The sequence below is a fragment of the Adiantum capillus-veneris genome, chromosome 5, assembly GCF_014529385.1.
Source record: "Adiantum capillus-veneris isolate H3 chromosome 5, ASM1452938v2, whole genome shotgun sequence".
NCBI classification, from domain to species: Eukaryota; Viridiplantae; Streptophyta; class Polypodiopsida; order Polypodiales; family Pteridaceae; genus Adiantum; species Adiantum capillus-veneris.
The window spans coordinates 74,616,898-74,630,361 of record NC_140935.1 but is presented as its reverse complement, the minus strand read 5'-3'; the positions used below and the strand labels follow the sequence as shown (position 1 = coordinate 74,630,361).

The following is a 13,464-nucleotide window of genomic DNA, read 5'->3' as shown; positions in this document are numbered from 1 at the left end:
ATGAAATCTGTCAAATGTTGGACATGATTTTTAACATCTTTTGAGTAGATCAAGATGTCATCAATATAAATTAAAACAAATTTCCTGCAATCTGCAAGGATGCGTTCAATCCTTTCCTGACAGAGAGATGGGGCTCAGACCCATTGGCAAGACATTCCATTGGAACATCCCTTGGGGAACTACAAAGCTTGTATTTTTCCTATCTTCCGGTCGAATCTTAAACTGCCAAAAACCACTTTTTAAATCAAGCTTAGAAAACACTTGGCAATCCTTGATTCTACGCAACAAATCATCTCAGAGGCAAGGGGAACCTTTTGTGTTCCAGCCAATCATTGAAAGGTTTGTAATTGATTACCAACCTCTCTTTACCGCGTTTCTGCTCTGAATGATTGTTGACATAGAAAGCCTGGCAGGCATATGGATTGTTTGATGGTGAAATCAATCCATCCTGCAGCATTTGATCTATTTCTGTCTTGCATAAATGTGAATCTTCTAAAGACATACCAGGATGAGTGGCTTTCAAACCTTTGAGTTCTGGTTCTCCTGGTAGTGAAATCCAGTATTCTTCACGATCCCAAAAAGCCAGTGGATTGTCGCTGGTATGCTTAGTTAACTGGTCTTCACCTTTTTGCAGCTCTATACTCCATTGCTTTTTCTCTTGCTCAAACCAACTAAGGTACTGAGGGTCTTTGGCTAGATTGGGTAACTTTGGCATAATGAAGCTCACAGACCAGTATAAGCTTCTTGGTAAGTCTAGTCTCGCAAAGACTTAGGACCACTTCCGCAAAGACCTGAGTATAAAGAACCTGTAATTGAATCTATTTCATCTAGCAGACCATCTACTAGCAGTCGACGACATGCAAAAGAAATGATGCTTTGTCTGCATCCTAAAACATATAAGGATACCGAAGGCCTTTACAGGTGCAAACTCTGTAATCCACTTGTCGCTTCTGATTTTATGCAAAATGGAGTAATTGTTCTAACCAAAGAACAAGTAGCTGAAAAAGAGCTTAAATTCAGTGAACCATATATTTTGCCTCTTGCTAATTCTCGTCTGCAACCTCTTGAGTCTGCCTCCAATTGGCATACTAATGCATTAAAAGAAATTGCAGAACTTTAATATGATATTCTTAGCAGGGTGGAAGCACTGGTTAAAGCCAAACAATCTAGTACTCCATCAACCAGTACGGTGAATCGACCTGAAGTGACACAGTTATTACCCCTGAGCTACACTACCACAGGTAGTAGCTTTATTATGCCTCGCATGTTTTCGGCCTTACAAGCCTCTTCCTCGACCAGCCATACAGGCATTCCTCCGTCTTCGGAATCACCATTTGCTGATGATGATCTAGCTGACACCTTCGATCCTTTTTTAAGGTGGGGGAGTCGGGCACAAATCATTTCCGAACCACATGACAGGTATGAGCATGATGAAATGCTATGCCAATTACATAAACCTGAAGATTATTTGTGGCAAGGATTTATGGATGATTATTGTATGCCCTATGAGGAACAATTAGTGGATGAGCTAGACTTCAATCTAGCTAATGCCTTTCCAGAACCTGATTCTACTTCAGAATCAGAACCAAAAGTGATTGACGAAGAAGCAGAAGTCAGAAGATTAAACCCGGTTAAAATGGAAACATATGAAGCCAAGGAAGAAGAACCTTCTACCTCTACTTCAGCATCTTCAACACTCAAAGGAGTCTCTAAGATTGGAGATATGACCATAATCAACATAGATGGACTAAATCAAGAGTAGGTATGGAAAGTGTTTGAGTTCATCTATAATTCTACACACTATGGAGTGCAATACAAGGATCTAACCCAACGCCAAGCTATCACAATGCTAACAACAGGATTCCAAGGAAACCTGAGATATTGGTGGGATGACCTAAATGAAGAAAGCAAAGTATTCATTGTGCAAGGAGGAATTCCTGAAAATTTTGATAATGTTATTACTCTATTTTTTGCTACAATAGTAATGCAATTCTTAGGATCACAGCAAAAGATAAAGGACGGGTACAGGGAAGCTTTTTTCCGTGGTAAGCTGTGTAATATTACAAAGATCAAAGCTTATCAACAACATATGACCCACCTGATGTATCAGCTCCCTGGAGGTTACTTTAAAGCAGAGTATAAACAATATTATGTAAACTCTTTTCCTCCCTCATTTTCAAATTTGGTCAAAGAACGTATTAAGGCATCTGGTTTACAGCTCGATGACCAAATCACATTAGCACAGATAAATTCTTTTATTGATGAAGTCACAGATCTTGAATGTGCTCGACTCAGAATGAAGAAAGAATTTAAGCAGCTAAAAGGATTTAATTCAAGTTTCTGCAACATAGAAACAAAGGTCAAAGACTTTGGATGTGCTGCGGCTGAAAAGAAATGCTCCTGCAAAATAAAGAACCGCAAAAAGAGATTTGGAAAGAAACACAAAGTAGGTCGCAGGATCAGGAAGCTGTCTAAAAAAAAAAAAAAGACAGTTTGGTGTTACATCTTCCAGACGGAAGAGCATATTGCTCCAGAATGCCCTAAGCATAAAAAAAGGTTTGGAAATGCTCTACTCAAAGAAAAATATGAGTATGAAGTTGTCTATTGTAACAGGTTTCCGAAGCATGATATTCCTATCAAGGAATACATGGACTATGATCCAGATGAAGAAGAAACTTCCGACTCTACGACCACTGAATCCGTCACCGAAGTAGCTTCAGCCTTCTCTGACGACAACTCTTCTGTGATGTTTAATATGGTCAAAAAACCATATGCATTTCCAAAGAAAGCAAAGGTAGAATCTGAATCTTCCTCTTCTTCTCAAACTCCCAGTACAGATACAAAAGATTCAGAACCCTCTTGGATGAGAAAACGAAGACCTTCTACATTAAATCTGTCTAAGAAAGAACAAAAAGATTATAAACCACTTCCACTGTTTAGAAACATGATAGAACATGCTGAATCTTTAGCCAAAATTGAGCAACACCTATAACTCCTATAACTCCTGCTGGTTGACAACCTGAGTCTATTCCATTTCAGACTCCTGTGACTTCTTAACAACCAAGTAGGTCAGCAACAGGAAAGCAAGATAGATATTGTGCTGAGGAACACCTAGCAAAAGCAATCCGAGCTCTGTTCTTAGCATTAGATCAGGTTAACAATAGAATTGAGAAACTTCACAAACAGGTGCTCAATACTCAGTCACAATTAGCTGCCATCGAAGCTAAAGTAGATCAATGCCATGGAGAACTTCAATATCTGATTGATAAAGCAGCTATGAATGATATTGCTAATGAACCAGTATCAGAATGGCACCAAGAGCGGCAAATGAATACTTGTCAGGTAATCCCTTTCAATGAGAAAGAAAATATCTCTTATTTTTCAGAGATTTGGATTAAATTGTCCAACTATCCCTCCTTTCGAGTAGACGCTCTTTGGGATACAGGTTCAACATTGTCTTACCTCAATCAAGAGCTAGTGCCTTCACATCTCCGACAAAAGTTACAACATGGCATCCTAGTTTCATATGCTAATAATTCTTGGGGACAAATCAATCAGATTGTCCATTGCAAAATAGCCCTGGTCAACCTCAAAGCTCAAGTTACATTATACCTACATCCACATCCCAATACTGACATGTCTATTGGGGCTGATATAATTTCCAAGCTCACTTCCTGGTCTATTCAACCAACAAGTGCTATTTCCTTTACTTTGCACTCTCTTCCCTATACTATTCACACCAAACAGCACGGATCTTTTCTTCTAGGGGGAGTTATGCCAAAGTTACCCAATCCAGCCAAAGACCTTTAATACCTTAGTTGGTTTGAGAAAGAGAAAAATAAATGGAGTCTAGAGCTGCAAAAATGTGAAGACCAGCTAACTAAGCATACCAGCGACGATCCACTGGCTTTTTGGGATCGTGAAGAATACTGGATTTCACTACCAGGAGAACAAGAACCCAAAGGTTTGAAAGCCACTCATCCTGGTATATCTTTAGAAGATTCACATTTATGCAAAATAGAAATAGATCAAATGTTGTAGGATGGATTGATTTCACCATCAAACAATCCATATGCTTGCAAGGCTTTCTATGTCAACAATCATTCAGAGTAGAAACGCGGTAAAAAGAGGCTGGTAATCAATTACAAACCTATCAATGATTGGCTAGAACACAAAAGCTTCCCCTTGCCTCTGAAAGATGATTTGTTGCGTAGAATCAACGATTGCCAAGTATTTTCTAAGTTTGATTTAAAAAGTGGTTTTTGGCAGTTTAAGATTCGACCGGAAGATAGGGCAAAGACAAGCTTTGTAGTTCCCCAAGGAATGTTCCAATGGAATGTCTTGCCAATGGGACTGAAGCCAACCCCGTCTCTCTGTCAGGAAAGGATTGAACGCATCCTTGCAGATTGCAGGAAATTTGTTTTGCTTTATATTGATGACATCTTGATCTACTCAAAAGATGTTTGTGCGCTCCTTGCCACACTGTCGAAGCAAGGGACTTGCCGATACACCGTATGCGAGCCACAAACGGCTCCAAGCACACAACAAGCCTAAACTAGCAAGCTCAAGAAAACAAAGGGTGTGTCACTCACCGCTCTACGCTCGCCTTCGTGGTGGATTCCTCGCCGCGATGAAGAAGAAGCTGCAGTCGTGCCGCGCTCAACCGCTTCACCGCCGTCGTGCCTTCGTAATGCTCGATCGCACACACACTCTCCCTCTCTCTCTCTCTCTCACACACACACACACACAAGGAGGTGAAGAAGAAGAAGATGGAGATGGAGCAAGAGCACTCTTCAATTGCACAAATGAGAGAATGAGTAAAAATTAGGTTTAGTTGGCTTTTATAGGAGCTCACCCCATTCACACTTGGGCGCCCATGCTTAACCAACTAACCCCTTGAATGTCCAAGTTAAAGTGCGCCTCTCATCGACGATCACTCTACCTTTCCCTATTGGTCCGACAAGCCCGGTACTTGACTCTACCAAATACATAATACACGTCCATCGTAGGTGATGGGTGTCCGTGTGCCGTGAGGGTTAACATGCCCCCCTTCCTGATGTAGATTCCGTCCTCGGAAGCTATTGAGTTGAAGCTGGTTCGTCGAGGTGGAAGAGCATTTGAGATGAATGTCCTTAGCCTTCTTCAGTCACTGCAAAATCAAACAACATTGGCACAGTAATGGCATTCTCTTAAAAAGCATATGCAGTTTTAGGTAGACAAATTGATTGGTAAAAGAATTTCAAACGATTTGTTAGCAATGACCATTAAATTGCAATGTAATCAAATGCATAAACAGATGTAAAGGTAAAAAATTAAACAAGTCTGGGGTCACTAATTTGACGGTCGAAAAGCACTAGAGATCAAGTATTAATACCATGGGTAAGCTTCTTAACTTTCTGTGGTCAATTAAGTTGTTTAATCGCGAGAGCCAAGTATTCATGTTCGAGGGCTGACTAGAGGCTATATCTAGAAAACTTTGTAGTTAAGCTACCATAAAAGGAATTTCTCATGAAATCATCGCCTGACTGATTACTTTTTCTTTGACCCCCCAAAGTCTTTTCACATTGATTCAATTATGAAGTGGGTGCTTATTTTGTATGCCTTGGGTTTTTTGCTTTTCAAGGAAAAGCGCCCACACTGGGAACCTCTAGGGCTCTAGTACCATAGGCAATACATGTGAGTGAAGTACCAATTTAAGCAGGGATTTCTCTTCATGCTTAAAATTTTACATTGTGGCACTTTGATTTTTTGTTTGTTCATTTTCAGCATTTTAATTTTGTAACTTTGGGGGGTCATATAACATTGTTACACTCCCCAGGCTCATCACATTAGTAAACTCCCTTTATAATACTTAAGCTAAAGGTCAATAGGGTCAAGCCCACTAGAAAGCCCTAGTACATTTCATACAATGCTGCCAAAATCGGATTAAGAACCTAAGTAACCATTGCTTATTAGGAAGGCATTCCCCATGGTATTAAGAGAATATTTCTAATACCTAGCTTGGTCAAACTAGCTTAGTCGGACTGCTTGATTTTTAAACCTAGACAAGTGATTATGACAAAACATTACATTGAATTAAATGTTTGATACTAAGCAAATGCGCTGAATATTATGCTACCAATCACAATCAAAGCAGACAAACATGGATGCAAAAAGATAAAGGCAATGCTAATGGACAAGAAACACCTGTTTGTGTCGATGGTCGCGCTTGATTTGAAGTGTGAACGAGAGAAAGGTTCCATGAAGGTCCAATCCTATCAATAGCAACACGTTCCTGTACACACTAGGAAACAAAAGGAATACCTCCAGGAGGCACATCAGTGGGAAAAATTAAAACTCCTAAAAAACAAACTCAAAACACAATCTAGACCCCTAACCTACCTATCTGTCACCCCTTTTAGAATCAAGGAAAGAGGATATTATATAAACCGGGTGGCCACCCTAAGGCTAGGCCTCTATCCTCATCATCTAGATAAATAAAATCGTTGTCCGTGAGGCCATAGTCTTCCTCGGTCTCTATTAGTTCCTCTTCATCATCCTCTTGTGCAAGCATGCTAATCAAGAACCTCGTGATGCGTGGATACTCATCTTGTGCAAAAGAATAAGCATGTGCCATTGGAGACACATTCGCTACTGGGTAGGGATCACTAGTTAGCCATAGACGTATCAGCCATTCTAACTCCTCAAAATTTCTCTCACATGCAAGGCTCTCTATCAAATCCCATTCGCAAGAAAGTATAGGGTAGCATACGTAGAACACTTGTTGAAAAGACAAGGGGTACCTTTCATCAAAAATAGAAGTGCATGCCTCTGGTGAAGTAGCCATTTCTGACAAGACAGATAGATTTGGTTAGGCCTTTAAAACATAAGAGTTGTTTTTGTGTGTTGCTTGAATTGACATGGTGAATTTGGACTTATATGTAAGATCTGATAAGGTGCTCTCTCATTGCTAGGCGCTCTTGCTCTTTACTATTTTTGTTTTTTTGTGAGTATAAGGCTATATATATACATTCCCTAAGATCGGAGATTGAGAGGTCAGGGAAAAAGGTTGAGAGGGAAACAAATGAATGATGACTGTCAGCAAACACTCCCCCCTTCCTTGGGTAGATCATACCATTTGAAATGAGCTTGTCACCCTTTGAAACCAATTGTTCCAGTTGGTAATAGGTGAGGATTTTTGCCAGTAGTTTGTTATTACCCTAGGTGCCTTGTCAAGTTGCAACGGTGGTAAGGTACTCTCCCATGATTTTATTTGCAACGTTGTTGTAGGTGGTGAACTTACCCCGGAAGGTGCAAACTCTTTCGTGCTTGGATGGATATGTACAGTGGTAGGTGGAGGTTGTGTCGAAGCTTCTATTTGCGTATAGGAACTACATGAAGAGCAAGAAGCTTCATTTGATTTCCCTCTTCCTGAGCTAGGTGGAACAAATCGTTCTTTCTTTGGTACCCAAACTAGCTCGGGAGCGGGTGTGTAGCATTCTGTGATTTTTTTCTTTCCACGATCATTGATTCATTTTGGAACTACGGGATTGGGCTCACTTGGGTCAGGTGATAGGTAAGAGCACAATCTACGTTTTGGCACCCAGATTTGATCATTTCCTTGATAGTAGCCTTGGGCTTCCAATAGTCGTTTAGGGATCCATCGCAACATTTTCTTACTTTTCTTGGAGCGAGTGGTACGTTTCTTACAAGGTTTCTGTTTTTTAGCACTAGCTATGGTCACTAAAGAAGCTTTAGGGACCCACTTGTATGTTTTCTTCGTGACATTAGGATGAGTCTTGTCGGAAGCGATATGCATTGCTTGTAGCATATTTAAGGGTATAGGCATTTCATCCCCCTCAGGTGTTACCCAGGTCGTCCCCCTATTTCCCCAAGTGTCTATGGTTGCAGCTAGGTGTACCCAATCCACATTGTCTGATTCCGTCATACCCGGTAACACATCCATGTAAGGAGAATCTTGGCCAATGTCTGTATCCTTCTTACAAGTGTAACAATATTGTAGTGGGGCCGAGTGAACTGTGGTGTCAGAGCGATGATCAATAATGGTTTTACTCCCTAAGGGGTGTACCTTACCAGTCACCAAATCCACTCTAAGGACAGAGTCTTGGAATTGCAAATAGACATGATTTTTAGACCAATCGTGAACCATTTGTGCTTCCCTCATGAATGGTCGTCCTAAAATCATTTCATATGACATAAGGTGTTTAGAGAAATCCATTACAATGAACGTATGTCGTACCTTGTGTCCTAGAACTTTGATCTTAAGATCCTTGAGCATCCCCATAGGTTTGGCTATGGTACCATTTGCCATCTTTACCACAATGTTAGTAACACTGAGGCGGGGTTTTCCCATGGATTCCCAACAATCTTTTGTAACGATGCTAACTCCCGCACCACCATCAAGAATTCCCTTTATAGTTAATCCCTTGGTAGTGATGGGTAGGGTCGCATTAGACTCGTCGCCTTCAAAATACGGCCCTAATTCGTTAATGGGTACCTCAATCACAGACTCGTGTCCATCTAAGTCAAGTGATTGCACATGATTTTCCTCATCAATCATAATCAAGTCAGGCCTATTTGGTTGCGCAAACTGCGGTAATCCCGTTCGTAGCTCTCCGTTAAGGAATGCTCGAAGTGCAAGGAATAACTCAGGATCTCCATACAGCTTTGCTATGATCCTGGTTCAGACCTCAGAAGACATGAAGTCCACTAGTTTGGCAACATTCATTGGCGTTTTTCAGGGTGTAGGTCCTTGACTAGGAACTGGTGAGGATGGAATCTCATATTCCTCAATGGGATCAGGTATTCCTTTGTTAAACATCCTTTCCAACAAGAAGGGTGTATGCTCACTTTCTGATGTCCTGTCCTCACTCCCTTCTTGGATGATACTAGATATGGCTAACGGTCTATGGTTCATGTGGGGTGGATGAACTTGCGTGGGAAACACTGTGTCATGAATTTTGACCTGCATGGGTTCTGGTTCTAGTTTCCTTTGAGTCTCCTCCACTAAACCTCTTAGATGTTTCACCTGCTTAATCTCGTCTACTGGGTTTGGGTACGTCCCAATCTTCTTTTTACGATTCTTCCCTTTTTGCCCCTGCGGTTTATCTTGGGGGTCTTGGATTAGATTTGGAAACACTTGTGGTGTTTTCAGAGGCTCTTTATGATTTTCTCTTATTCGGTTTTCATTTGGTTCCATGTTACGGTTTTCTTTGTCGGTCTTTCTCTTTGTGGTATTGGTTCTAGTCTCCATTGTCTCGATTGAATCTGAATCATCCTCGAGTTCATTCATATACACGGGGTCATCTCCTGTTCCTATGTTTGTTTTGGAACTTGGCTTTGAATTTTCCGTATTCTGCGACTTCTTCCTTCGTGTCTTCTTTTTCTTTGCTTGGATAACTGACGCGGTATCTCTCTCTTCGAGGATATGGCCTGGCCCTTGAAGCATGGACCGTGTAATCGCATAAGCGGGTGCGACGGGTGGTATTGGCGATGTCACACTAGCAATTTCAACCAAATTTAGGGGTGTGATTTTAGGCGCATTTGGGTTATAGGGGCATTGGGCAATCAAGTGATCTATGCCACAACGATTACATGTGAGTATTGGCATTGCAGACGTGCTCCCTTGATTCATTTGCATCTGTGCAGCATTCTTTTGCAGCCTAATAGGGCACTCTGCTACTCGATGTGGTCCACCACACTCATAGCATTGAAGAGGTGGCCTCCTAGCCTGGGTGTTGATATTTTGACCTCTGGATGCGAGAGCAGCAGCTTGATAAACCGACTTGACTTGTCCCCAACAATCTTCCATGTAGTATATAAGACATTCTTCCAATGTATCAAGTCCGTAGGCAATACTAGTGTCTATTTCCTCCTCACAGCCATCTGCATAAGCATTTGATGGCTCGCAACCCACTTGGTTCATAGGGGCGACTCTTGGATGCGGGGGCTGCGGTCCTAGCACAGGAGGTGGTAGCGGTGTAGCTTGTACAACATTTTGAGATCTAGGGACCATGTGTTGCGGTAGTTGCTCAACAGGTGGAGTAGGCATCAATACAGGAGCTCGAGGCGCATCCGTCCAGGCTACAGGTGGTCTATTTGCCATCATACGTTTGATCATTAAACAATCCTTAGCTTGGTGACCATACCTACCACATGCGTTGCAAGTTCCATTAAATTTTACTCTAAACGTAGGGCACTCACTAGTGCTATGTGGACCTAAGCAAATGGAACACCATTGTTGCTCCCTTCTTGGATACATGTGACTATTTTGAGGGGGTCGATTATCCTTAAGAGACTCTTGGATTGCCTTGGTGAGGTCTGTCAAGAATGTCTCAAATACCTTTGGCTCATTGGCAATGGGCTTTGCAGTCATGGGTTCATACTCAATGGCTTGTGAGCTAGTGGATCTCGTGTCGGTAGACACCCTCATGCCTGCTATCATCAAGTTGTCCTCTAGTTGGATTGCATTGGCAGTGACATCTTCCCAGGTTGTGATACCTCTAATCACTAGTCCATTATAGATTCCTTCATTCCTCAACCCTCGAATGAATCGATCAAGCAGTTGGTTATTGTTGAAGCGCTCATTTACAGGGCAACGAGAGTTTAAGTGCTTTAGACGACTAATGAAGTCCCTTACTGACTCTCCTTCCTTACGTTCGGCCTTCTGTAGCTGAGATGCTACACCCCAAAGCACACCTTCTCGTATGTACTCCTTTAGAAACAACCTTCGAAGGGTAGGGTAGATTGTTTTCTCGTCCACCCTTAGGGTCCTATACCAATCTCCAGCCTTCCCACTTAATGTCAAGCTTAAGGCATTGCACTTATGTAGTTCGTTGCGTTCCCCTAAGGAATCACATACTTGTTCAAACACTTCAATGTGTTTCCTAGCATCTTCGTCCCCATTGAATTTTTGCGTGAGTTTGGCAATTTGTACTGCCTTACTTCTAGGCTCTCTATCAGATGCATGACGCATATTTTCCGCGATAGATCGACCTATGGTTTGAGCAAAAGCTGCCAAGTCACCTATGTGAGGAGGTAGGGCCGGTGGAGGTACTCTTGGAATCATATGTGGGAGAGGGACGGGTACCGGTCTTGGCATATGTGTAGATGATGTAGGATATGGAACATAACCGGGCATAGGTCCACTCGGATAAGAGCTAGGGAGCGGCACTCGAGGAGCATAAGCAAGTGGTACAATTGGAGGTGTGGGGGCCATGTGTGCATAAGGGGCTAGAGGCACATATGGTCGAGGCCCCATATTGGTACTACGACACTAGGTAGTGGCACTGCGCTAACCGTAGATGTCATCGGTACATTCTCTTTCAGGCTTATCCCTGGAGTGAGCACTGTGTTTTCCTTGATAGAGGGTTGAGCCAAGTTAGGGAAGCTAAAGTTTTCGCTCGGAGGCTCAGATTGCATAGAGACCCCAGGTGAAATGACGTAAGATGGGTCCATGGGGCTCATTAGAGGAGTCTCCATTTGTGATAGAGTAGGCTGTTGAGCCTTGCTCGTATCCAGAAATCTCATCGGGCCAGTTGAGAGTATATTTACCCCTCGGTTTTGCCTTTCTGATTGAATAATGCCATGGATAACATTACAGATCATTTTCTGTTGATCTTCGATGCTCGTGGCACTAGAGGTGGATTGTACAATCTCTATCCATCCTACATGGTAGGCGTGGCCAGAGTGTAGATCCGTCAATACCTCAGTGTTGAGGTCGTATGTCCAATGATCATTAATGAACAATCCTTCTAGAGTCGACGTGTTAACGGTTTCTTGTGAGGTAGAAGCAATGTTGCTCCCCGTGGTTTTACTTGTCACCAACGGTACTCTAGAGGGAACTTCTGAAGGAGGCAGCTCAACAGGGCCTTCTTGGTAAGAAGTTGGCAGGATATCCACATGGACACTCTTTGGGGGTGTGGGGTCCACGTGCGATGTGAAAGGAGAGTCCACTTCCCCACCCCCTTCGTGTGCTTCATTTGCATCAGGTTCCGAGCGAGTAGCTCTACCTAATGTTTCCATGAAACGGCTAAACATACTAGTACTAGGCTGTGGAGCTTCGGGAGATGCATGGCCTTCTCTCTCAGTGTTTTGGGTAGGGTATGCTTCCATGATTTCTGAGTCGGAGGAGGAATCACTAGCGGCTATTTTAGGGTCTTGGGTGGTGCTACCTTGTGTCCCCGCTGAGGGTCTAGAGCTTATCGTGGATGGGTAATGGGTGTCCGTATGAACAGAGGCACCCTCAATATGCTCGTGTTCTAGCACCCGCCCAGAGCGTAAGTGCATGTGCTTTTGATACCCTAAGGTGTCAAAAAGCTGCTCTAGGAGGCCTTGTGACTAGTTTTTAGCGTGTTTTTTGTTTGTTTTTTTTGCTAGATTTTTTAGAGCGTGTCGTGGAATGGATCGTGTGATAGCTCGAAACGAGCGTATCGGTCAGAGGGTCGTGCCGTGCTTTACAGCCCTCCGTTTGGTCACTCTATGCCCTCGGAATCCCTAAAACTGTCAATTTTCAGTAGGGAACTAGGCCCAAACTAGAAAGTCTAAGGGTGCAAGTGGGAAGAGAAAGGAGGAGAGTGGAGGACTTGTCCCACATGCTCTCATTCTCTCTTGAGGGAGTAGGGTATATATATAAGAGTGAGTCTAGTATATATCATAAGACTGAGGACTTGGGCTTGGGCTTGGGCTTGGGCTTGGGCTTGGGATACCGATCCCGATCTATCTTTTATACAAACCAACCCGTCCGTTTTAAGAGTCACGTTTTTTATTTTCGAAAAATTTCGCCGCCCGCTCGCTCGCGTTTTTAATTTCCGAATTTTTATTTTTTTTTTCCCAGATTTTTTTTTTTCTTTGGAGAAACAATAATTTTTTTTATTTTTTTATTTTTTTTTGGGTGCAGAAAATACAGAAATTGAAAACGCAGATATGCAGAAATTGCAGAAAACGCAGATATGCAGAAATTTCAGAAAACGCAGAAATTGAAAAACCGCAGAAATTCAGAAATTGCAGAAATTGCAGAAAAAACGCAGAAATTGCAGAAAATGCAGAAAATTGAAAAAACGCAGAAATGCAGAAATTGAAAACGCCGAACTTGAAAATGCAGAAATTGCAGAAATTGAAAAAACGCAGACAATAACAGAAATTGAAACTTGACAGCAGATGCAGAAAACGCAAAAAATAGAACTCTCCACACACCCCTTCCCTACCTTTCCTATGATAGAAATTGCACCACAAGGAAGCGTAAAGTGCTAACCGAGCTTAGTGTAGGGCATATCCCCGGCAACGGCGCCAAAAATGTGCGCTCCTTGCCGCACTGTCGAAGCAAGGGACTTGGCGATACACCGTATGCGAGCCACAAACGGATCCAAGCACACAACAAGCCTAAACTAGCAAGCTCAAGAAAACAAAGGGTGTGTCACTCACCGCTCTACGCTCGCCTTCGTGGTGGATTCCTCGCCGCGATGA

At 42.5% G+C, this 13,464-nt stretch overlaps 1 protein-coding gene across 1 annotated transcript; it reads right to left on the bottom strand.

Moving 5' to 3' along the window:
* Positions 1–289: 289 nt before the first annotated feature.
* LOC147457541 (uncharacterized) lies at positions 290–715 on the bottom strand. Its single transcript, XM_086513332.1, has one exon. The coding sequence runs from the start codon at positions 713–715 to the stop codon at positions 290–292; it is 426 nt and encodes a 141-aa protein (XP_086369458.1).
* Between the last annotated feature and the right edge of the window lie 12,749 nt (positions 716–13,464).